A 25,228-nucleotide genomic window follows, 5' to 3' on the forward strand; every position below is an offset into this window, starting at 1 on the left:
CCAAAGTGCACTCTTTGGGGCCAAACATGCAAGAGTACCCTCTTTGGGGCCAAAGTGCCCTCTTTGGACCCAAACATGCCTAAGTGCCTGCTTTGGGGCAAAAGTGCCCACTTTGGAGCCAAAGTGCCTGCTTTGGGGCCAAACATGCAATAGTGCCGTCTTTGGGCCCAAATGCCCTCTTTGGGGCGAAAGTGCACTCTTTGGACCCAAATATGCCAAAGTGCCTGCTTTGGGGCAAAAGTGCCCACTCCGAGCCAAAGCGCCTCCTCTGGAGCCAAACAGGCCAAAGTGCCCACTTGGAGCAAAAGTGCCAGCTTCGGGGCAAAAGTGCCCTCTTTGGGGCCAAACGTGCAAAAGTGCCCTCTTTGGGGCCAAAGTGCCCTCTTTGGAGCCAAACATGCCAAAGTGCCTGCTTTGGAGGCAAAGTGCCAGCCTTGATGCCAAGGTGCCTGCTCTGGTGCCAAAGTGCCTACTGTGGAGTCAAACATGCCAAAGTCCCACTTTGTGTCAAACTGCCCGGTTTGGAGCCAGACATGCAAATGTGCCCACTTTGAAGCCACAGTGCCCACTTTTGAGCCAGAGTGCCCGTTCTTGAGCCAAAGTGCCCTGTACATTGTTGAGAGTGTGCTGTATGTGCCTTTTTCCCTTTTTGCCCCTCCTCTTCAACAAGTCTGTGCATGCCACTGCCCAGTCACATCCATGGCTGTGGATGACCGCACAGGCTCACCTGGGCTTTAGCCTAGGGGCCCCATGTGTGAAGGGGCCCTCTGATTGTTTGGACTATTGTTGGAAATTTCAACATGCTATCTATGTAATCAACAGGTGCCCATGTGACCACACAGGTTTTTGGGCTTGATTTGTATCCTGTATAATTCCCCGCCTGATTTCCTCTAAGCTCGTCACAAAAAGAAAAATCTATTTAATTTAATCATTTTAATTATTTCTATTTTATAGACAATATTTAATTAAACAAAGAAAGGTCATGTCGTTTAAAGTTTTTATGTTGTTAAGTGTCCATTTGCTGTTATGAATGCACAATGCATATGTGTTTTCTGTTAATTAAAGTTTAAAAACAAGTCATTGACAGTTTTTATGTAAACTGTGTTTGCTAAAGCCTCATTTCCACCATGCAGATCAGTCCAGTTCGTCCCGGCACAGCACGCATTTTGTGGCATTTCCAGTGACTAATCCTGGGACAGATCCCCAAATAACCGAGAAAAGCCGTCCCACTTTTTTGGACACTTCAGCGGTTTAGTGTGAGACTTAACTGCTCTGATCCAGGACATGGAGCTACAACACTGCAGACTGTTGATTGGTCAAAAGAATTGTCACTTCCTGTATTTCTCCTGGTGGCACACAGCCTTCTCTGAAACAAAGCTTGCTTGTTCTTTGCAACAAAGAGCCACATGCCAATCACAAAGAAGACAAATTGCTGGATGTCTTTATCGTTGCTCTTTGTTTACTGTGTCGCGTCTCTCTTCTTCGTTGGATTTATTAGTGGGGACACTGTGTCGCGCTGCTATGGCATCGCGCTATTATTTAACTGATGCGGCTATCGGGATCTGGCTAGCTCAGGGGGTAGGGTTGGCTGTGAAAATGCAAACAGGACCAGGCTACACTGATCCAACCTGTACCACACCATACTGATCTAAACCAGACCACTTAGTGGAAACAGGGCTCAAGTCACCTGTTGGCCTTGGCTCCTCAGAGCTGGTCGCTTGTTTCTATTGCGTGATGTGGCAGCACTGCCTTGGAGTTGGACAGTCTATGGGACATCACAGAAACATCCACAGAGAGAATCTCCTAGGGGTCCATGACTACCTTAATCCACCTCTGCACATCCATGGTTTAAAAAGATCTCCACCCTGTTTTTCTCCGACTGTTACAGATGCATACACTGTCAGTAGACACAACCCTGCTTTCTAACAGAGCTGAGCTGCAGACCTGCTCCTTCACAGGCGGAAAAACAGCATCTGACTTGCAGTCGCAGCTTTAATTCTGTTAGAGATGTGTCCATGTTTGGAAGTGGAGCAGAGAAACAGTAGAGTTGATTATTGTGGTCTGTCTGATGAAGATTAATGACGTGAACAAACCACATCCCAGCAGGATGCTCGTTAGCAATGAAAGCAGGGAGCCTCAGCCCTGATTAAGTCTGTGTAATGTGTGTGTGTGTGTGTGTGTGTGTAATATGTGTGTGTGTGTGTTTTCTCACCACATCCATGATGAGCTTATTCACATCAAAGTTGGGCTTCTTCTTCATGCTGCGGATGACGCAGCTCTGGATCATGGTGCCTCCACACTCCACCTGCAGGCTGGGGGAGGTAACGCTGGCCAGCTGGAAGCTTTTCAAGTTGCGGACACCCCAGGCCAAGATCTGTCAGAGAGGATAGGACAGAAGTTAGTTTTAACTCTTGTAACATTTACCACAAAAAAATGAATAAGTCTTTGTTTAAACAGGCATTAAAACTTTAAAAAACAGGAACAAAACACTTCACAAAATAATATTCAGACACAGTAGCCTGTAGGAGTTTTATTTTTGTATCATCAGTCATCTGAGGTTTGTTCAACAAAAGCTGGAGGAAAACTTATCCATTGGGTTTTAAAGAATGAGAGGAAAGATAGACAAACTATGCTTCTGTCCCAAAGAGAGCAGAAAGGAGAATCCTGTATGAGCAGGAGGAGGATTAATTATCAGCTGATGAATAATAATTGCGAGTGGATTCACAGCGCCAATCAGCATGACAGTCTTCATACACAGATATAAATTTGTGACTTGTGGGATATTTATGTTGTGACACATGCATCATAATAGCATATAAACCTACAGTGAGATGATAACACGTTTCTGTTTTTAAGTACATCTGATACTTCTGTAAACCACTAAGAAACCTTAGGTTAGAAGTTTTTTGGGTTGATCCATATTTTCAGCTGACTAATTAATGTTTAATTGAGCGATACCTCGATGGCAGTTCTTTGCAGCACAGGTTTGATTCCCTGAGGAACCACAAAGACGTTGGCCTCCCTCTGAGGCGGAGGAGGAGGGAGGTCCGACTCCTCCGGCTGTCAACAAAAACACAGGAAGGCAGCGAGTTAGAGACGTCTCGTCATGCTCCTCTTGAACCAATAAAATGAAGATTTGAAGATATGATGTTTGGTGTTGACATGTTGGAAAAGTTTTAGATTGTTAACACGGCCAAGTTAGGACATGCAGTTCTTTTCAAAGCACGTCACTCACACAGGTCTTTGCTGCTAAAATGAGGCCATGGAGGATCTTTCTTTCATGCAAACTTGACTCCACCATGGAAATACACATTCACATGACTGCCAGAGCTCTAAATGTGTTGCTGGATGCTAACCCCCAGAGGGCACTCTAGAGCAAGGGTCTGCAACCTGCGGCTCTTGGACTTATTTGCAGTGGCTTCTTGTAGCTTTAAAAGAAATATTATCTAAATAATGAATTTTTATTTATCTTACAGAGGGTATTGATGATTAAAGAGCCCGTTACTACATAAAACATGAACATATTGCTTACATCACATTTTGTTGAACTAAATCTTCATCCAATCTGTCAATAAAGCCTGCCACCGCTCTACTTCACCTCCTACAACATCAACAGCCCACCAACTTTCCATGCACCTGTGGCTAACCTCAAGTTTTACAGCCCTGGTAAAATAAGAAGATATTAGGTTGAGCAATATATTTATACATTAAATCAAATTATACTATCTTTAAAAAATCTTTAATTTTTTGCAAAATTTGAAATATCATTTTTTTCATATTTGATATTTTTTTATTCCAAAGTTTTAATTATTTTTTGTATTTTTTTTATGTTTTCTTAATTTTATACATTTGACAAATTTCAAAGGTTTCAAAATTTATGCAGGTTTATTAAATTTCAATTTTATAAATTTCTGCTCATTTTTGAAATAACAAAATTTGTGATTGTTTTGCAATTTTTTGTAATTTCCAAATTTTGTGAAATTCGTGGTTCTTTTTTAAAAAGAAAATCTTACAGTTTTTGAATTTTTAAATTTCATACTTTTTTTTCTTAATTTCCAAATCTTTTTGGAAATGGTGGAATTTCTGACACTGTTATAATTTTAAAAATGTTTTGAGAGTTTGAAAAATTTTGAAATGTATGCAATTTTTTTAATTTCTAGTTTGTTTCACATTTCTTCAAATACAAATAACAAATTCATTGTAATTAACTAAAACATCAGATGTGCAACTTTTATTAAGTCAACAACATAAAGTTAATTTAAGTATTCGCCAGATTTCAACTATGTACAGGATTTTACAACTCAGTAGTCATTATTGTAGAGGTAAAGTCGATTTTGTGGCTCTATAATGACTGAAGTCTAGGTGAGCTGAGGCAAATTGGCTCCTGTGGAAGTTAAGGTTGCAGACCCCTGGTCCAGAGGTTTCTGACCTTGTGGTGCGTTAAAGTGTTCAAAGCAAGCATGTGGTTAACCTGAGAGCAGAAAGGCCAGAGAGGACTTGTTCATGTCTCTTTTTTTGCTGTTTTTTTTTTTTTTTTTTTGCTGCGAAAAACCATTCCCTTTGATTTAATTTGTAAAAATAAATAATAATACTAATCTTTAATTTCTGTTTAGATGTTTTTACAATAACAGAAACCTTTTCTGATTATGGAAAGATGTGTATCTGAAGGAACAGAGACTGAAACATAAACCTCTGATGAGGAGCAAGGACTTGAAATGATAAAACAAGCAAATAATAACTTATTTAAAAAAACATCCTCTCAGGCCTTCCATACCAAATAGACAGTCTGTCCTTTCACGAGATCAACCAACACACCAAAAAGAACGACTGCTACTGAAAATGTGTGGTTAGTCAAAGAGAATTATCAAACAAGCATCTTTCAATATGAAAATATTTGCTTTCGTTTTTCAGCCGTGTTTGGTTTGTACCCATTGGTGCAGGCTTTCAGAGAGGAACCCTGGAAACATCAGCTGAGGAGGGAACATCGAGAAGACAAGACAAAACATTACAAACAGGAGAAAGAGAAAAAATGAAAGTACAGGGTCTGTTTTCACAAAGCTTCGCCTAGCTCAGCCTAAAACTTCCTATCAAGGACTCTGAGCTTCAGAGTAATTCAGGCAGTTTCTGAGAGCAGCTCTGAGCAAAGAGGGGACAGAAACTTTGATCTTAGAGAGGAGGAGCGGTTGACTCTGTTGCTAGGTAAGAAGCAGTCTTCTAAGAGCTCTGATTGGTGGGTTTAAAAAGAGAAAAGGGCAAAGAAAATCACTCTGCAGTCCTGTTGATGAATGGACAGTAAAATCAAGCAATCTTTTAACTCTGACTGGATTCAGAAAGGTGTAATGATGACATTGATTTAATGTCATGATAATGAAGCTCAGCTTAATTCAATTAATTGTGACTTATCTTTAAAACGCTTCAAAATTCTAGTACAAGCTCCAACTCCCAAAGAGAAGGCAGGGATAACAGCACAAAGTGAAGTTTTTCTCAAACAGTGATGTAGTCTACCATACCAGGCTCTGTCTGCTGACATCACTTCCTCTGATATCAACAACTCTAAGAATATATTAGAGTTTTACACACTCATTAACTGGGATCTGAAAATTAAAATATTCGATTCAAGGAAGTCTTAGGTTTTTCTAAGAATGACGTCACTGAGAGCTACTTTCAGCCTGAGGCTGCTTGGTCCATGGGGTAAACTACCGATTTTACTAAATATCCCTTTGTACAGTGGGTTATTTGGCTAATATTTCACTTTCATTTAAAACAGAAAGTTAACACGTTCCATCTTTTATTTAGCAAAACGTCATGTGTTGGAATTCACAGTTTTGTGCTCTCTGATTTCTTAAATGCCGAGTTTGCTCCTTAAAATTAAATCTATATTACATGTTTGTGTTTCTTATTTTCAGCATTATTTGTTCAAAATAATCATTAAAACATGACAAAGCTGTTTTAAAACTATTTACATAAATAATTCAAATAAAATAATTCAATTTGTGTGTGTCTGAGAAATCTGTGTCAGCTGTGTTACCCATTGAAAAAAAAACCCTATAAATCAGCAATGGTTTCCTCCAAAGTCACATGACCCAAATCAGCTGAGGTCCCATCCTTTTTGGTGGGAACCTTGAAGAAAGTGTGTCATGTTTCAGCTCCTCCTCATCAATATTTCATCAGAATGATTGTCTGTACATGGGGCGCATTAACTGTTCATCAACTGTGTTACCAACATTTTCTGCTCTTCTTACTATAGATGTCATAAAGACCAAACTGTGAAGAAAAGGAGCAGAAATATGAGCTGATGGAGGTCAGGTGGTGCCATGTTCAAGGTCTGCAGTTAGCACAAGGGACAAAACATGGAGGAAATGTGGACTGTGTTAGCATCACTGAATGTAGAGTTGTAGAGACAGGTTTCTCTCTTCTTGTCCTGTCAGCTGTGTTACTGGGATTTTTCAGCCATAATTCCTTAAATTTTGTCTAAACTGTGATAGAAATGATGAGGGACATTTCTAGGGAGCATACTCTATATATACTATACTATACTCTAACATAGAAATGTTGAATAACTCTAAATTCAGTACAATACGGATTTATGTTAAAAAATAGTCACAACTTTTGTTCATAAGTTGACAAAATAATGCACCATTTTTTACATAAATATTTAAGAATTCATTAGAGTTTCAGCTTACCAATTAATTGATTTAGTACATTCCAGGTGTATACTTGGCAAAAAAATAGAATATGAAGCCAAAAAAGCAAAGATTTTTTTCCTACTTTTTTGTAAACCTGAAATGTTCCTCTGATTATACAAACACACACATAAAAAGATATCTCTGAGTTTAAGTCTTGAGTCACAGATGTTTAAATCTGAGTACAGTCCTAGACATGAAGAGGTGCCTGAATGGATTCGGATCCTTATTTTTAGTATCATTACTCATCTTAAAGGGGGTCCAAAGAACTCTGTGTGGACATGGACTGACCCTGTGAGACCTTCTGAAAGTGTAGAGGACATGCTTCTCTAACTAACATCTGATTCTGACGGATCCTGCCGGCATGTCTGGAGATTTTAATCATCCTAATCCAGCTGAAAAAATTGTGTTTTTCCTTTCATTGATTAAATCTAAAGGTGTTGTTTCCTTTATATTTTAAATCATTTGATTTCTAAGCTTTACCTCATCAAGAACGTGGGTGGAAGTCATGATGTCTCCCTGCAGGTGAGACAGGAAAGTGATTTAGAGTTGGTCAAATGTAGAGACACATCCAAGAGAAGGACTAAGACTAAATTCACTGACCTCTTGACCTGGAATGTGGTGAACAGCTGGCTGTAAGGACAGAAGATGGGGAGAAGACATGAGTGTTCAGACTAAATAAAGTCAGACAGTAAAGAGTTCAAAATAAGTCCACCTCTGACCTTTTCTCTGCGTATGAGCTCAAAGGCAGCCAGGAGCTCGCCGGCGTTCCTGTCCCCTAGGCGAATGGGGAACCAGGCCAGAGGAGGGGAGGGCGTGAGGGAGGGCTGACACACACAGCGGCCCATGAACTCATCTGCACCCTTCACATTTTAACAAGTTCAAGAAAAAAAAAGTTTGAAAATGATGAAAGGAAAATGTTTAACCAAACGTAAACAAAGAAATCTACAGAAGCCCCTGAGGTCAAAACACGACAAACTTTAGAAACCTGGAGCTCTGAATACGATGTATGTGCCATTGACTTTCTTGACACTGATGGGAAATAATAAGTAACAAAGGAGGATAAGAAAAGGTCACATGACATATCTGCATCTTGAAATCAAATGGATACACCTATTCAAGAAATTTCAGACTATTTTCACATGAATTTCCACAGTATCTTCAACAATCATCTGTGACATTACTGCTGTGTTTCATGAAACATTTTGTTTATTTTGTTGCAACATTTTTCTGCTTTTTGACATCTCATTGTATTTTCAGCCATCTCCTTGTGTTTTGACCTTCAGGGCTACTGTAGAAATCAGATTAGAATTCATTTGTTTAAGAAACTCACGTATGTGTCTGAGTCGTAGAGTTCCACCACAACGTTTGGTGGCGTCGCCATCGTGACTTCGGGGTCTCCAAAAATCTCCACCTCGTAGAAGATGAGCGTCTGGTCCCAGGTGGGGTTGAGAGTGTTGCGAACCGTCACAGTTTTCTGGGACTGATGGAGGAACGACACGATGGCGTAGGAGTCTGAAACAAAGAAACAGGTTTTTTTTTTTTTTTTTTTGAATTACATGTGTTGGTTAAAACAGTGTGAGATCTTAGCCTTGACAGATTCTGGGTCATTTCTAGTCAGCAGAATAATCCCAAAGAGGGTCCACACTACTACACTGGAGATTAAAATCAAGGAACAATTTATGAACTCTTCATTTCTTCTGAATTATGTATACAGGCCTATTCTTTTAATGACTTTAGCACGACCACGGGACATAATCAGTCTCTTGAACTGCTCTGGTGTGATTCTGGTCCACTCTTCCTCTGGTCTCTTCCACAGTTCAGTGACAGTAGTGGATTTCTTGGTCTTAACCCTATCTCCATGGTTTTCCAGAGGTTTTTGATTTAGCTTAGATCAGGACTCTGGTCTGGCTGTTTAATTATTTTTATGTTTAGCTTTTAAGGAACTGCTTTACTTGTTTTGCCCCCTGTGTGACAGGGGGCAAAACAAGCTTCTTCCTCCACCTTTCACTGACTCCTTTACACTCATTGGGTTCAGTCTGTCCCCAGTTTGATGACAAAAGTAATGTTTTCCATCAGACCTAAACAAAACAAACTTGCTTTCACCACTGAAGTGAACTTTGGACCAGTTTTCCTCTGTCCACACAACATATTTCTCACCAAAGGTTGGTCCATACCAGAAGTGTGCAACCTTTACTTTCATAGGAGCCATTTTGCTAGTTAAAATCCAGTGAATTATTATATGAAATAGAAGTTTTTTTGTGTGTTAATGAAATTATGTCTTGTCTTTTTTTATTTTGTAAAAATTAAAAATAAATGGAAATTCCAGAAAATTAAAAAAAACAAGGAAAATGTAAAAATTTGGAATTTCAAGACTTTGCAAAAGTTAAAAAAAAAAAATCAAAAGAATCTAAAAAACTGAAAAAATGTGAACATTTTGCAAAATTTTCAGGAAAAAGAAAATCCAAAATTCACTTAAATCTTAAATTGCTTTTTGATTTTTTGAAAATTTCACAAGCAAGTGAAATAAGAAGAAGCTTCATTACATGCAAAATTTTCAAAAATTTGGAAAGAATACTTGAATTTGGTAACAATAATTGATAATATTGCCTAACTCATCATTTTTTGTTGTTTGCTAATGTCTTTCCACAAATCAATCGTCGTTACTGGCATGATGGCAGGTAAATGAATCCATCCACACAGAATTAAAATCTGTATTTTCTTCCAGATTAGTCTTTTTGTAGATGTAGTTATCTTCCCAGGGCTGTAAAACTTGAGGTTAGCCACAGGTGCATGGAAAGTTGGTGGGCTGTTGATGTTGTAGGAGGTGAAGTAGAGCAGTGGCAGGCTTTATTGACAGATGGAATGAAGATTTAGTTTAACAAAATGTTAAGGCATGATTTTATTTAGTGTCAGTGTCTTTAATCATCAATACCTTTTGTAGGAAAAGACTGTGGAGACTGTGGAGTAAGCTTTAGTCCAAATGCTCTTAAACGCTGAGACACTGTATGATGGGACAGAGTCTTCCCTGTTTGGCTCTGAACTGGTGAGCAATTTCAGCTGTAGTGTTGAACAGGTTGTCCATTGAGGTTCTCTATATCCTGTCATCTCTTTCAGGTGTCTTTTGTGGAGGCCTGGCCATCTAGGTTTGATTTAAATGAATTTATGACTTTGTAAAGATGAAACATTCTGGATATCACAGTTTTGGAACGACCAACTTCTCTCCTTATTGCTGACAAGGTCATCCCGTTGGCCTTCATCAGGAGGATGTGAGTGACCTCAGAACAGCTTGCCATCTTGTGAAGTCAGTGACAACTGGAAGTCAGGCTGCCAGTTGAAAAGGGTTTGTCAGAAATTGTGGTTCGTTCTCTAATTTGGATCACTAGTGTATTGCAGAACAAACACTTGTATGCTTGTCCGACGACGATGACATCATCAGCTTGGGAATGCTGAGCTCCAAAGGCGAGCTGGGAACGCCGCTCTGTGAGGTTTGTTATTCCAGGTCACGACCACTCTACTCCATGTTAACACACACACACAGTGTTCACAATGTGCACACAAGCATAAACACACACACACAAATGTACAGTCACACACACACAGTGAGTAGTTTGTTATTTCAGGCCGAATAAAGAGTCTCTACGGAGCCGTTAGCGAAAGAGTAAACAGAAGCAAAGTTGCATTTTCCCACCAGCCCTCAATTAACCTTAGGTCTGACACACACACACACACACACACACACACACACACACACACACACTACCCATGGTGACCCATTCAATTACCGTCGACTCCCAACAGCACATTAGCTCATATAAACAGCAATACAAACAGCCCAGGGGGGTTATGTAAGTGTGTGTGTGTGTGTGTGTGTGTGTGTGTGTGTGTGTGTGTGTGTGTGTGTGTGTGTGTGTGTGTGTGTGTGTGTGTGTGTGTGTGTGTGTGTGTGTGTGTGTGTGTGTGTGTGTGTGTGTGGTTGTGTGTGTGGTTGTGTAAGGCAAACAGGAGCCGCAGAGGTACAAGAAGTTTTCACCAAACACTCTGGCAGATTTTTCGATCTGGTGTTTTTGCGCTGACGGCTAAAACACTGAAGGCTAACCCAGACCCTGACCCTAACCCCAACCCTGTCCCAGACCCAGGCCCTGACCCTAACCCTGACCCTAGCCCTGACCTCATAGATATGTATACTGACTTGTGAGGTCATTGCTGCTCATGATTCGTCTAATGAGAACAAACCCAAACACCTGCTCAGCTTGGAGTTTTCACGGTGAAGGTTCCAGGAAGAAAGGCCAAAGTGCAGAGAAAGGACTGAAAGATGGACGAACTGAAGAAAAAGAAAAACGGAGCAGTGGAAGAAACGCAGACTTCAGTCTTTCACTGTCGACGCCGTCTTTAATCACGGCCACGCAGACGCCATTAAACAGCAGATTAACACACAAGTGAAGCCCATCCATCAACTCTACTCATCCATTACACTCAGTGTGTGTGTGTGTGAGTGTGTGAGAGGGTGTGTGTGTTTCTTTTAACCATCATCTATCATTTCTCTCTTCCTCCGTCTATTCATCCCCCTGTTTTTAAAGCCTCGTCTCTGTTTTCACATCTGAGTCTGCGGTGGGTTTCTGATTAACGCACACAGAAGCTGCAGTTTCCATGACCTTCTTCAAATAAAAGAAAAACATTTTCCTTTTTCTCTTCCCCCTCTTTCCCTCTCTTTCTCTATGTCCATAACCTCCCTCTCCTCTCCTCTCCTCTCCTCTCCTCTCCTCTCCTCTCCTCTCCTCTCCTCTCCTCTCCTCTCCTCTTTCTTTCACTTCCATCAAACCTTGATCATAACGTCAGTTTTTTCCAGTACCGATGCTTTAGTGTCTTATTCTAACTCCTCAGACACTAACTCCCACATTCTTGTCACTAGATGGCGTTAGTAACCAGAGATACTGGGCTCAGGACCTGAGAAGCTGTCTTTGTCCATGGGCAGCAGGTCTCTGGCTTGGTACAGGTAACATCGCAGGTGGTATCTGGTTCCACGGTCAAAGAAACAGGAAATGGTGGGTCTGTTGACTCCGAATGTGGTGGTGACCGACTTGTCATCACTCTTGTCCTCGATGCTGCTCTGTGGGAGTAACAGGAGGAGGATTTAGAAAACACCAGGAACATGATGGCTGTGGTCAAAACCACCTACAACACATGTATGTAGCATGTGGTGCATACTGCCTAATGCTTCGAATGTAGTATGTAGCCTGACTGTTCTTCGTTTAAGTCAACTTTTTACTGGATACAAAGCCCCGAGGTAAGGTATCTATCAGTACAGTTACGTAGCGCTATGGTTTGAAACGTGACAACAAGCAGACGTTGTAGCAGCCAGCTGTATTTTAGTGATGTCAACACCCTGGCGCTCCGACGTTTCTGTAGGCTAACGTGACAACAAGTAAATACTGTTTGTATGTAGTTTAGTAGCTGTTAATATTCACAGCTAGCAGTCCGGTGCTCTAAGACGTGTCTGTAATGTGTAACATTAGTGAATCCTGGTTATGTCCTGTCAGTCATCTACCAATCAGAGCTAACGTAACCTCACTCTTCATTTTATTAATAGACTTTCAAGTTTGAACGGACCACTGCAGAATAACTGCTGACTGTGGGTTGGAATCAACATTAGCACAAATACTCCACCACTGCAAAAGAAGCTCTGGCATAGCTGTTTGCTTTACAACATTATGAAGTGTATCTTAGAACAAGTGTTCAACCTGTCAGCGTTTACTCTGGTCATAACACACTTGTGTTCTTATCCAGGATGTATAACACCAACCAGCGCCTCATGTGTTGGTCTCTGATGGTTCAGAACTCAACCTGGAAATTATCCTTAAGAAGTAATCAGACGGTGTTATAGCTGATGCATTTCTTTATGTTGAGTGATTATCTTGGGTTTTATAAACTAGTAGTGACTATAGGCAGTTTCCAAACATGCTGTTTGGACTTATATGGGTGGGAGTGTTACATGACAGCATAGGATCCTCACTCCTCCTTTGTTTGGTTCTAGGTGATCCTGGGGCCTGGGGATCTGATGGTTGACGCCTGGGATTCTCCAGAAAGGAGTCTAACAGACTTTGCTGCAGGAGCTCTCTGCCTCTTGGACCGTCATTTCTGTCAGTTTCTGTCAGTTTCTTTCAATATTATCTTGGAAGGTTGTGGTTAGGTTGGCCCAAGCAAGTCAGGGTGCCCCTACATTTGCTTCATCTAGTAAAGTTGTTTGTGTTAGAAACACTGGGCAAGGGTGGTTTGTGCCACCCATGTAGTGATGGGTACCTTTCACATTTGAAACAATAGGGTACTAATGCCCGGTACTGGCAATCAGTATCCATCTCATGGGTACCAATTTTCTGTACTTTTTTTGTGTTTATGTGGTAATAAATGTTCATATGTTTAATAATAAAATCTCAAAGTTTTTCAATTTAGCATATGTCTTTCTCGATATATAAACTTGCAATGCTGTGTTCATGTCAAGCGTGGAAAATCACCTACTCTTCCACTCCCTCAAAGTCACAAGGATGCATTTAGGTACCTAAACATGGTACCTTTTGATTTCATGTGAATCGATATACGGTACCACAGACTAAATTTGGTCAGTATTTTAAAAAAAGTACCTAATTAGGCACCCATCCCTACAGCCATGTAGTTTTCTCCCCTGAGCACTTTTTTTTAAGGAAGCTAGTTAGGTTTATTTGTTGGGTTTCTTTTGAGAGACAGTGAATAGTTAGGCCTGGTTTTGTTCTGCTAAGTTCATTTATTTTGCACAACCACTTTGGTCCAGTCCTCACCCACACTTTGTTTATCAAGCAGTTTTCTTTTATTGTGAAAATAAACTGCTTTCCTTAAACCTTTGACAACACTACTTTGGCTTTGTCAGTTTATTTTTTTGATTGTGTTTTACTCCTGTGCAGTATCTGGGGGTGTAAAAGAGGGTCAGAGTGAGGCCATGAGAGCCCATCTTTAGACTAAAAAGAAGGCCCGTTTCCAGCAGGCCTCACCATCAAACACTAACATTGATATTAATCTGTCCATGTATCACAGCTCTAACTCCTCAGTTAGACCTTTCCTTTCACCACTCTGTGAACATAAACATGGTAAAACTGGAAAAAGTCAAAGTTTGTGTCGTTGTTTTTTCCCTTTACCAGAGAGCACTCCAGAGCAAAGATCGCTGCCGGTCCGGTCTTCTCCAGCGGCTCCATGCGGTACCTCCACCTGCGCCTTCTGAAGCTGTCTGTCTTCTTAGGCTTCAGGTGGAACCTCCAGCCGAACAGGGAGGCGTACTCCCAGCCCTCCCGCTCTGTGTCATCTGGACGCTGCTGTGAACACACACACACATTCATCTGTGTGTTCAACTCCTCTGCTGCTCATTTGTGTAACTATGGCGCCATCTAGAGGCCAGTAGAGAGCACCTACAGCACAGACATGGTGCCTCTGAGTGGAAATCACTCAGGGTCTCCTTCTCTAATCTTTCTCTCTACCTTCCTCAGAGCGTCCATCTTCTGCTGGTCTCGTCGCCTCAGTCTAATCCACCTTCTCCTCCGGTTGGTGTGGTACATCTTCTCAGCCGGCACCCAAGACTTTGGACGGCGGTCTGGAGGGATGGTGATGCCGTACTCCCATCCTGGAGACACAAACACACACCCATGCAGATTAGGACTTGTGAATGCTGTTTCATGGACAGTTAGTTGCTGAAAGGGGTTTTGGTGTGCACCTTGATCATCCACAGCCCTGTTGAGATCCTCACTCCACTCCACCTCCTCCCAGACCCAACCTGGAGGGCACTCGATTTCATCTTTTGGCACTGCTTTCTCCCCGTTCTGACGCACAAACACACAGGTTTCACAGATTTACAGACAGAAGGGGAATCACAACAACGCAGAAACACAAACACATACTCACCACGTCTGTGTAGCCCTCTGGCATGCCGATCCACTGTCCCCCCGGCAGCCTCATTTGGTTTTCAAACACCTCCTCTGCAAAGGTCATGTGACCAGCATCCACATCAAACAGCAACCTGAAGGTTCACCCCCACAGTAGAGAACAAATGTGCAAAAAAAACACTGACAAATGTGACTCTAAGAGGAAAAAATGTTTTTAAAAGAATCAGGTCTCCAAGTCTGATTTCAAAACGGTGAGTCAGGGTTTGGAGAGAAGGATCAGACTCTTACGTCCTCTCTGGGCTGATGAACCAGTCTCCAGCCCAGGTCCAGCCAGGTGAGGGTTTGAAGCTCTCTTTGGGCAGTTTGACTCTCCCGGTGACGTCGCTAAACTTCGGGTAGGTCAGACCTGTAGTTCCCCAGCTGCCCACCAGGGCGAGCCTGGTTTGGTTTTCGTACTAGGACAAGAGAGATGGCAGCAGAGTCCTAACTTGAGCAGCTACAACTTGTGTCGTCAGGGACTTCTCTGGTAAATATCATCATGCTGTCAAAGCTAGATGTTGAAATCCTCAAGCTGATGCAACCTAACTCCAGGATTGTTACGAAGTTTGAAGCCTCAACAACACTATGAGCCAAAACAATGACTTTAATGTTTCAACTTCAACTTCAACTTTATTATAGTCCCGTGGGAAAATTGCTTTTCAGCAGCAGGCATCAGTACACAAGTACATGATAACACATAAATCTTACAGGCATTAAAAAGAATCAGGGAAAATCCTGAACTCAAGTGAAAGAAAAAAATGTATGAACATACAAGATAAAGCAGATAAAATGAGATCCAATAAAAGTCAATAAATAGTCAAGGAGTAAAATCTAAAAGTCAACAATTCTATCCACAAGATGCACAAAGCACAAGATAAGAATAACTAGTTTGGCACTGAGAATAAGATTTTGCATTGAAAAACATATCCTGAAATATGCCACAACATCAAATTTTATAAATTATTTCATTTTTATAATTTTTGCCATTCTGATGTTTTGAATTAAATCATTTTACATTTATTTGTTGTCACTGTTTTATCAATAAAATTTAATAGTTTTTATGATGTTTTTCTTTTTTTTTTTGCTTATTGTCTTTTTTTTTTACTTCCTGTTACTCTTTGAGGGGTTGAGAGAAATAAGGAAGGGTCTGATTTGCTCAAAAATGGCATATTATTGATAAGTGCTGCAGCACTCAGCTAAACCCATTTTCCCGTCAATGGCTTGACCCCACAAGACTTGCGAAGCCCAAAGCTTTTTAAATCCACCAGTTCACCTGAAACTCTAAAACAAGAAAGTCTGTTTCTTTCTACTGTCTTGATAAATCAAGAAGTGAAATGGAATTATATTTATTTGCAAATTTATTCAACTGTAATTTTTCTGTTTTTTCCCCCTTTTTTTAATAGAATTGTTACAAAAGGTCATTTCTTTTAATATTTGCAAATGTTTAAAATTTTTAAAAAAATCAAAAATTTTGGCCAATTTTTCAAATTTCACAATTTTTTTTCAAACATTTGCAATTTTTTTTACTTGAAAATATTTTGCAAGTTTTACAATTTCTTTATTTTTATTTATTTATTTATTTTCAAATTTATCATTTCAAACTAACACATCAGATGTACAATTTTATGAGTTAGAAAAAACTTATTTAGATAATTATTTACTTCGAAAAAGAAAAACATCATTGAAATTATAAACTGCCACTGATAGACATCAAATAAACAAAATATGATTTGTATTCAAAAACACTGAAATACAAAATTTGTTTAAACAAAAAATATAAAACATTTCATGTCGGTGTTTTTAAACAAACGTTATCAATGCCATTACCTGTTTAAATTCCATTATTTTATTTTTTTTCTTAATAATTCCCCTTTTTCAATAGCAATTTTTATTTTCACTTCCAAACATTAAAGTCATTGTTTTGGCTCCATACAGCACAACCATCCAAAATTTGTAGGTCAAGTTAGCATGAACAGCTAACAACTGCAGATCTTCTTTGTTACCTCAAATTAGAACATGTAATCTCACAGTGACACAATTAACCTTTCTTATGATGCTAACCTGCCCTCATTTTTTAAAACACGGGCCCATAAAAGGGTTGGGACTCTAAGTATCAGTTCTGACGATGTTGATATTTTCTCTGACTGAAGTGTCCATGGTTTAAAGACTATTTGATGAAACAGCTTCTAGATTTGTTCATGTTGACATGTCTATGACTGTACTCCTACCGTCTCAGCGAACACTGACAGTTTCCCTTCAGCGTACTGGTTGAAGTGTTTGGCGTCAGCAGCCAATCCAAACCAGACTTTCACCCTCAGCTGACCTGGGAGTTTGGCTTCTCCACCGCTGCTCTGAGGACGCTGCCAAACAAGAAAAGCAGGTCAGAGAAACGTTTCAGGGCATAAAAAGTGACCTCAAAGTTGCCTGATTGTGTTGTGTGTGTACCTTGAGGAAGACAGTCTGCAGCTGTCCACAGTGTTTCCCACAGTGTCCCTGGGAGTAGATCACGGTGTGGGCTGGGATGCGGTGGTACGCTACCCGGCGGTCGCCCTGCAGCATCCATATCACTATGTCTGGCAGGCTGTTCTGGGGCTGTGTCCAGAGACAGAGACAGCTGTTAACATCTTTATTAGCTTCTATTAACGCCCGCTTTCTGTTGACTGTCTGCCTCACCTCCTCTGCCATGTTCCTCAGCCTGCTGGCCCAGTCCTCGGCCTGCTCCATCACCGTGGAGAGCTCGGTGGCCGGTCCATGTTTGAGAGCGAGCGCCCCCGCGACTATCTGCTGCAGGTGGAGGGTTCGGATGTGCCTCAGGGAGCGGTCTAGAGGGGTGGTACACTGCCAGTGATCGATGGAGGGCAGCTCTTCACTGGAGGAAGAGACAGAGTGAATAAAAAACAGCAGTGGAGCGTGTTTTTGAAGTCTGAAGTTAGCGTGTACCTGCAGTCTGCGATGACCTGATCCAAAAGCTCAACCACCCTGAGCTCCACCTCCTCTAGGTCGCTGCCGGTCTTCACTTCCAGGTTCACGCGCTGCAGGTTGGCCTCCTGGAGGAACAACAAGAACATGTTCTCCATGTAGATTCAAGATGACCATCCAGGATGGACGAGGCACCTACCAGTCTGTCGATGATATCCAGCAGCATGTTGAGCGCCTCAATCCTGGGTTTGATATCCTCCCACTCAGAGGACAGAACCACCACAGGCTTAACGTTTCCCCAGGGGAGGTAGTAGTAGTGGCAACCTGGAGCACACATGTGGTGATGTGAGAAAGCTCGTGGAACAGAATCAGAATGCAAAAAAAACATCGATATGAGGTCCCAGAGAAACCAGGCCCCTGTCAGCCTGAGCTTAGACCTACCGTCAAACACAGCTCTGCTGAACTGGGTGGTGGAGGCCAGAGGGAGGCAGGTGTAGTCAAACTTGTTGCCATAGTTGCCAATGCTGACCTCAAAATGGATGGCGTCGTCGACGTCCTGGAGGAGTGTGGCTGAATAAAACGCCACAAAGAGGGAGTATTTCCTCTTCCTGAGGAATTTCTGTTGCGTAGAAGGACAGGATGGAGTGTTGGTTATCAGGTGTTAAGAGAAACAGAAACCGAGGCCATGTCCACATGTAGCTGGGTATCTGGAAACCACATTTATATTTCTATATGTTTAGGCCTGTCGTCTACACAAACCACAGTTTTACATCACTGAAAAAAATGTTTTCTGGAAACTCCGGCAAAAGTGAAGAGATTTGTAAAGCCCTGTTTTCATGGTTTCGTGTGTACGCTGAGTTTTTGGTTCTCAAACGTCACAGTGGAATAATAGAGGTATTGGACAGTATTCAAGTCTGGAAAACAAAATGGGTTTGGCATGCCTCGAGCCACACTCACCAGTGGATTTGTCCGCTCTGTGTGGCAGAGTATTTTTAAAATGATGGGGGCGGGGTAATGGTTTTTGAAAATACCCGGCTACATGTGAACATGGCCTGAGAAAGTGATGTCCTCCTACCTCCACCACCAGCAGGTCGTCTGATGATATATCCTCAGTTTTCTGCTCTGGTTTGTCAGCCAGCTTTGTGGTGAGCTCCATTAAGATACGACCACGGTACGCAACGCCCTCCCCCTGAGACACAGAAGAAGCTGAAACATTCACTCCAAAGCATAGTTTTCAATGCTTGTCTCATATATTCAGATCCCAAAAATTCCATCATTCCAGACAAAGAAGTTGTAAGGGATTTTGAAATATTTGAGCACACTTTTTTTAACCCTAGTTGGTTGCTTTCATTTATGACCCTTCCAAGACATTAGCAAAAAATAAAAATGTCCTCTGCCAAAAACTGCTACGAAAAAAAGAGCAGATTGGTTGTTTTTACACATCTATTTATTTATTTTGCTTAGATCTTTTAATTATTTTCGGTCTGAATCAAAAATACCAAATATTGAATAATTTTTTTGTTATTGTAACCCTTTAACTGCCCATTTTATTACAGGTGTTATATTAAAGAATAAATAGTTAAATGTTTTCAATATGATAAATGTATGATAAATGTTGGAGAAATTAAAGATTCTTTATGACCCTTTGAGGACAACATGGATAATAAAAAAAACACCAAATACTGCAATTTAAAAAAGCAGATTTTTTTTTTTTTTTCCGAAATCTTTCAATTAACTCCAGTCCTGGTAAAAATTTTCACATATTTAGTTATTTGATGTCACTGTTAAAAAATAAAATCTTTCCTAAGTGTTAATATATCTGCAAATCTTAGAATTTTTTCACATTCTTGAAATTACATTTTTTAATATATATTTTTTTAATTTTCCATTTTTGCAACTTTTTGAATTTTTTTTTTTTGACATTTTTAATAAAAAATGTACATTTTTCAAAAAAGTTTTGAAACAAAAATTTTTAATTCCAAACACTTCAAGTGATTATTTATTTTATTTTTATTTTGGAAATTTTTGATTTTTTTTCAATACTAGCAAAGTAAAAAAAAAAATTATATTTAAAAAACTAAATTTTCACAATTAAATGAGTTTCAAAAACTTCTCATGGAGATAGTTATTCACTTGATTTTGACTTTGTATAGAATTTCTACACTTTCTTGTCTTTATTGTGAAGATAAAGAACATTTTGTGGCTCCGGAGTTTCTTCAATCCAGGTGAGCTGAGGCAAGATTGCTCTTATGAAAGTTGAGGTTGCAGACCCCGGGTTAGAAGGATAAACCAGATTTCAGGTGTATTTTTATTTAGGTCTTAAAGTAACAGAACAGTAACAGGAGTAACACAACCAAATTACAGCCAAAAATTGAGCAAAAAAAGGGAACGTCCCTGACTATCACTGAGGGTCAGCAGAAAATAAACCAAGTCTCAGGGAGTTTGAGGGAAAGATGAGAGATCTGATTTTTTAATGCTTTAAATAATGATAATCAGCATTGATTAGGATTTTCTACATATGGTAAAGCTACAGAACTTTCTAGAAATTGTGTATTTGTTGATATTTATGTTTTTTAAACTAACTCAGGATCTTTCTTAGTATCACAGCTCATTTCAGATTATCAGTCTCAACCAGTTTTGATTTAAGATCTTTCTGTGGCCTCGCAGCGGCATTAGACTCAATCTAATGACTTCACACAAATTTAAACTCAATCTTTGGTCTATTTCTGGGTCCATGGAAGAGTTTCATGTTGTCAGTGTTTTCTAAATAAGTATTTGTTAAATATAAAAGACAGTCAGTGGTCCTTCAGAAACTGTTGGGTGTTGAACGTTTGCTGTTGGACTGTCTTAAAGTTATAAATGATGATCAGTGTTTGGTATTTTGTTGGTGGTTTGTTTTAGACCAGTTTTGATTGCCAAACAACTCAACATTACTTTTCCGAGGTTGAGCGCCTCATGTGGGTCATTGAAGGCAGTGAATTCTCTGGGGCTGCCGTACAGGTTGACGAAGCAAGGCCCAAAAGTTGGCAGGAAACCGAGGCTGTCATCAACTGGAAGAACACAAAGTGGACAACAGGTTTAAAACAGGACACTTGGGGAAAGCGTGATGAAGACATTGATCAGCTGACACTGAAAACTTTGTGGAATTCGATTCAAGGATTCATCAGAATTAAACTGAGATGGAAAACGTTATGAGTTAAAAGAAGAGGAAAATGAAATTTGTAAGAAAAGAAACTGATTTAACTGATCACAGGAAAGAAAAGAGGATGGTGGACGTACTGCCAGAGTGGACGGTCCGTGGGGTCATGTCATCTGAGTGCGTAGAGAGGAAGGATGGTTTAGAGTTACACAGAGATGACAGAGAGGAAACAGGTGTCTTTGAACGCCACACCAGCCAAAACAAGTGAACCAGGTCTAAATCCAAAGGTCCAGAATACATTCTGTGTTCTACGGTGTACATTTGGATTTTCTACATTCTCCACAACACACTGAAAAGTACATGAGCGAGAAACAATAAGTGTTTTTTCCACAACTAATGCTCGTCTTCTTGCTCTTGCTGGAGTGAGGACAAGAAGAGTGTGAGACACTCCAAAAAGACGTGCTCAAGAAACAGATGTTCATGCATGTTACTGCAAGTCCATGCTGGGTTAGGTCTACAAAGGCCAGATCTGTTAGTTCATGTCTTGATTTAGAGTCAGATCTTTTTAGGGGACTCTGGGTTCTCAACAAGTGGAGCTTGACTGAAGAGTTATAAAACCACGAGTGGAGTATGACATCACTAACCAGGATAAAAACTGAAAATAAAACTGCTTGGACCCAATAAGACCAATCTAAAGATGCTCCAGCACTGAAACTTCTAGTAAAAGTCTGAACAGACTGGGCAGTTTGACCGCGATCTCAAGCTGTATGATGAGACCAACAAAAACAAAACTTTAGTTTCCTTTAAACTTCAATTTTTTTTTAAGCAAAATGCCTCTAATGTTTTCTCCACTGCTGGTTCTGTCTCTGTAACCAGCCCCATGAAGGCAAATGGGTACAGGTGTGTTGGCTACCGACTATGGGAACGCCAGACTTGATCACCTACCCAGTGCCATCCAGGTTGGAGGTACCTTTAGCCCATTTCCACCAAGTGGTCCAGTTTGGATCAGAACAGTTTGGTACGGGTTGGATCAGTAAAGTCTGATCCTGTTTGTGTTTCCACGGCCAACTGTGCCCTTCTTAGTAGGCGGCATGTAAGCTGGATGCTGATAGCCGCGTGAGCTACTTATAGCATGACCCCATAGCAGCGCAACAGTGTACCACGCTGATAAATCCAACGAAGAAGAAAAACTTGACATAGTTTGGTTTGGACAGCAGCTTCATGTTGTTTGGTGATTTTCCAAACAGACAGGAAGTTCTCTTCAGGCTCATGTCATGGAAACAAACCCTCAAAAATATGTCAGTGCAACTCATGGTAGGACTCCTGACCTGGGGCTAATAATGGGTACCCCACTCAGGATGAGTCATTGTTGCTATAAAACTTCACATGACTGACTTGAGACATGAAGTTGGGTGTAAAATAAAGAATAAAAATGTTGTCCTGCGTAACTGGCTTTTTTTTTTCACTTTCATCATTAACTTTATCACATGTAAATTTACATTTGCAGTATTGTCTCCCAGTGGACCTTGGGTAAAATAGTCGTAAACCAAAGATGAGCAACAGTGTATACAAACATCACAACATCATCACCCCCAGCGTTCCTGTCCAGCTGCTTTTTTTAGAACCTCTTTCATGGACCAGATACCAAAAGCCTATTTTGGATCTGGCAAAAATGCTCATTGCCAACCACTGAGTAGTAACTTGTGCATTCAGTAAGGTTTGCACCGCACTCAACATGCAACATGACTGTCATTATCCAAGTTCAAACTGATTAAAAACCACTGAAGAGCACAGTGGTAAAGAAGGGACTGAGTGGACTGGCCATGATGTCCGTAGAGAATGACAGATCAGAGAAACTGGACATACAGCGCATCGTGGACAAGTTTGCGGAGCACAAGTCTCATCATATGCCCTTCAAACAGTGGTTAGTAGTCCTAGTACTTTACATTTAATTTTTGTGAACATGTGGGTCATTGTGCTAATTTTACTAAACTGTATAGCAGGTTTTACAGTAGCCTACTGTGCTCTCATTAGTCAAAATCTCAGGAGTCAGAAAGACGTGGTTGCTATCCGTAGTGCTGAACTGCTCTTGTGCTTGTGTTGTTTTATTATTAGAGGCCAGGTAGCCTACAGTGGGAAAAATAAGTGTTGAACACGTCAACTTTTTCTCATCACATTTATTTACAAAGTTGCAATTCAAACAAAATTTCTACCAGACATTAGTATTAACTCAAATAATCCACACATGAAAAGAAATCACAACATTCAAGTCCATAAATAATGATTATGTGGAATTAAGTACGATAACACAGGAAAAAAGTATTGAACACACTAATTGAGACTCATCTAATACTTGGTGGAGAAGCCTTTGTTTGCAATGACAGCTTCCAGAAGCTTGTTGTGTTTGAACTAATGGCCCACACTGCTCAGGTGTGATTTTGGTCCATTCCTCTGCACAGATTGTCTTTAAATCTAGAATATTCTTTGGTGCCCTCTGGTGAACCCTTTTCTTTACTTCTTTCCACAAATGTTCAGTTGGATTGAAGTCAGGTGATTGACTAGGCCATTCTAACAGAGTGATTTTCTTTTTTTGAAACCATTTGAGAGTCAACTTTGCTGTGTGCTTTGGTTCGTTGTCCTGCTGGAAGTTCCAGCCACGTCTCATCTTCATCATCCTGGTGGATGGCAGCAGATTCATATCAAGAATTCCCCCATACATGGCTCCATTCATTGCTCCATCAGTTATATGAAGTTTGCCAATACCATGAGATGAGAAACAACCCCATGCCATGATGCTCCCACCTCCAAACTTCACTGTTGGTGTAGTGTTTTTTGGCTGATGTGCAGAGCCATTTCTCCTCCAAACATGGTCTGTAGTATGACAGCCCAAAAGTTCAATTTTGGTCTCATCTGACCAGACAACATTCTCCCAGTATTCTACAGGCTTGTCAAGATGCTGTTCAGCAAACTTTAAACCAGCTTCAACATGCCTTTTCTTGAGGAATGGAGTCTTGTAGGCTGAGCGTCCATAGAGGCCATGGCGGTGGAGTGCATTGCCTATTGTTTTCTCTGTAACAATTGTAACTGCTGCCTCCAAGTCTTTCTGGAGCACTTTCAGGGTGGTCCTTGGCTCGTTGAGTACCCTTCTGACAATCTGTCTGACGCCCTGGTCAGAAATCTTGCAAGGAGCTCCTGTGCGTGGCCTGTTGATGGTAAGGTGGTGCTTCTTCCACTTGTGAATAATGGCCCCAACGGTGCTGACTGGAATATTCAGGTGCTTCCATGGTGTGTTCAATACTTTTTTCCTGTGTTATCGCACTTAATTCCACATAATTATTATTTATGGACCTGAACGTTGGGGTTTCTTTCCGTGTGGATTATTTGAGTTAATGCCAATGTCTGGTAGAAATTTTGTTTGAATTCAGGCTTTGGAAATAAAAGTAATGAGAAAAAAGTTGACGCGTTCAATACTTATTTTTCCCTACTGTGATGTTTTGTTGTTCTCTTGGTTTGTTAGCCTTCATGTCCATTTTACTGGCTTCAAAGTGATATAACCATGTGTTAAAAATGTAGTAATTCTTGGTGTGGGCATCTGTGTGTTAACATAGCGATGTTATGATGAAGTTTATTGGGTTTAAAGGGCCCAGTCATATGCTCCAGTGTTTCTAGCTCCACCTTGAGGGTTGGATCAGTATGTCTGGCAGCCCAACAGAAGGGTACCAAGAAGTGGGATGGTGATTTGGGGATCCGTCCTGGTTTCAGCCGAAGGAAACACTACAAAATGCGTGCTGCACTGAGACAAACCGAACTGAACCACTTGGTGGAAATGGGATTATGCCTCAACTCACACAGATAAAGCTGCCTTTCAATTCATGTGACCAGGATTCAACATAGATGGTAGAAAACTTAAACTATACAAACAAAAGGTTACCAGAAGTCAACTGAGTCAACCTATAAAGGACATGTTAATACCAACCACAGTCAAAGCAAGCTCCAACCAAACTAAGTCCAGTCCAGTCCATGGCAGACCAGTGTTAGCTGACTTAGCTAAGCTTAACTTACCATCAATTTCTCCACCGGGAGCCGAGATTTTGGACATGCACAGATGGGTGGTGCCGATGACATCGTTGTGACTGGCTCTGTCCCTGGATTAAGAATAAAAATAAAAGTCTCCTGAGTCAAGCTCATCAATTTCAATCCCCTGTTAGAAATATGTGGTCTGGCAGCTCTAGTTGTGACCAATCTTCTGGGGTTTACCAGTCCAGAATTCTGATCCTCATCTTCTCACACATGGAAGGAAACTAGGAGGGAGACACAGAAGCACAGTTCTGCGAGGCATATTCGTTTTTGTAGAGTCACTTAATAACACAAGTTTGTCTTTGTTGGTGCGTCTCACCCTTATAGGCATGGACAGACTCTGGTTCCACTGGGGATTGGCATTCTTCTCCAGAATCTTAGTGCAGATCTTTAACAGACAGAAGCAGTTCATCTTTAACAGCTGGATTCTGAATCTAACACCAGCTTAAGAGTGCGATAAACATTTT

At 40.6% G+C, this 25,228-nt stretch overlaps 1 protein-coding gene across 2 annotated transcripts in view; it reads right to left on the bottom strand.

The window, feature by feature from the left end:
- The window catches only part of dysf (dysferlin, limb girdle muscular dystrophy 2B (autosomal recessive)), a 123,399-nt gene that overhangs the window by 66,679 nt on the left and 31,492 nt on the right, over positions 1-25,228 (bottom strand). For both annotated transcript variants that reach the window (XM_074699247.1, XM_074699246.1), the window contains exons 14-38: positions 25,081-25,149; positions 24,942-24,985; positions 24,747-24,829; positions 20,825-20,857; positions 20,480-20,595; positions 18,621-18,734; positions 17,987-18,164; positions 17,745-17,869; positions 17,567-17,673; positions 17,300-17,495; positions 17,072-17,218; positions 16,855-16,986; positions 14,876-15,042; positions 14,607-14,721; positions 14,419-14,524; positions 14,186-14,328; positions 13,850-14,023; positions 11,631-11,793; positions 8,017-8,198; positions 7,406-7,546; positions 7,287-7,316; positions 7,167-7,202; positions 4,929-4,970; positions 2,959-3,060; positions 2,213-2,374 (exon numbers count right to left, since the gene is read on the bottom strand). In XM_074699247.1, coding sequence (XP_074555348.1) covers positions 2,213-2,374; positions 2,959-3,060; positions 4,929-4,970; positions 7,167-7,202; positions 7,287-7,316; positions 7,406-7,546; positions 8,017-8,198; positions 11,631-11,793; positions 13,850-14,023; positions 14,186-14,328; positions 14,419-14,524; positions 14,607-14,721; positions 14,876-15,042; positions 16,855-16,986; positions 17,072-17,218; positions 17,300-17,495; positions 17,567-17,673; positions 17,745-17,869; positions 17,987-18,164; positions 18,621-18,734; positions 20,480-20,595; positions 20,825-20,857; positions 24,747-24,829; positions 24,942-24,985; positions 25,081-25,149 — 2,907 coding nt within the window. The remainder of the gene's footprint in view (positions 1-2,212; positions 2,375-2,958; positions 3,061-4,928; positions 4,971-7,166; positions 7,203-7,286; positions 7,317-7,405; positions 7,547-8,016; positions 8,199-11,630; positions 11,794-13,849; positions 14,024-14,185; positions 14,329-14,418; positions 14,525-14,606; positions 14,722-14,875; positions 15,043-16,854; positions 16,987-17,071; positions 17,219-17,299; positions 17,496-17,566; positions 17,674-17,744; positions 17,870-17,986; positions 18,165-18,620; positions 18,735-20,479; positions 20,596-20,824; positions 20,858-24,746; positions 24,830-24,941; positions 24,986-25,080; positions 25,150-25,228) is intronic.

The sequence above is a fragment of the Halichoeres trimaculatus genome, unplaced genomic scaffold (genome assembly GCF_033239565.1).
Source record: "Halichoeres trimaculatus isolate MK-OKI-2021-1 unplaced genomic scaffold, fHalTri1.1 fHalTri1_scaffold_22, whole genome shotgun sequence".
NCBI classification, from domain to species: Eukaryota; Metazoa; Chordata; class Actinopteri; order Labriformes; family Labridae; genus Halichoeres; species Halichoeres trimaculatus.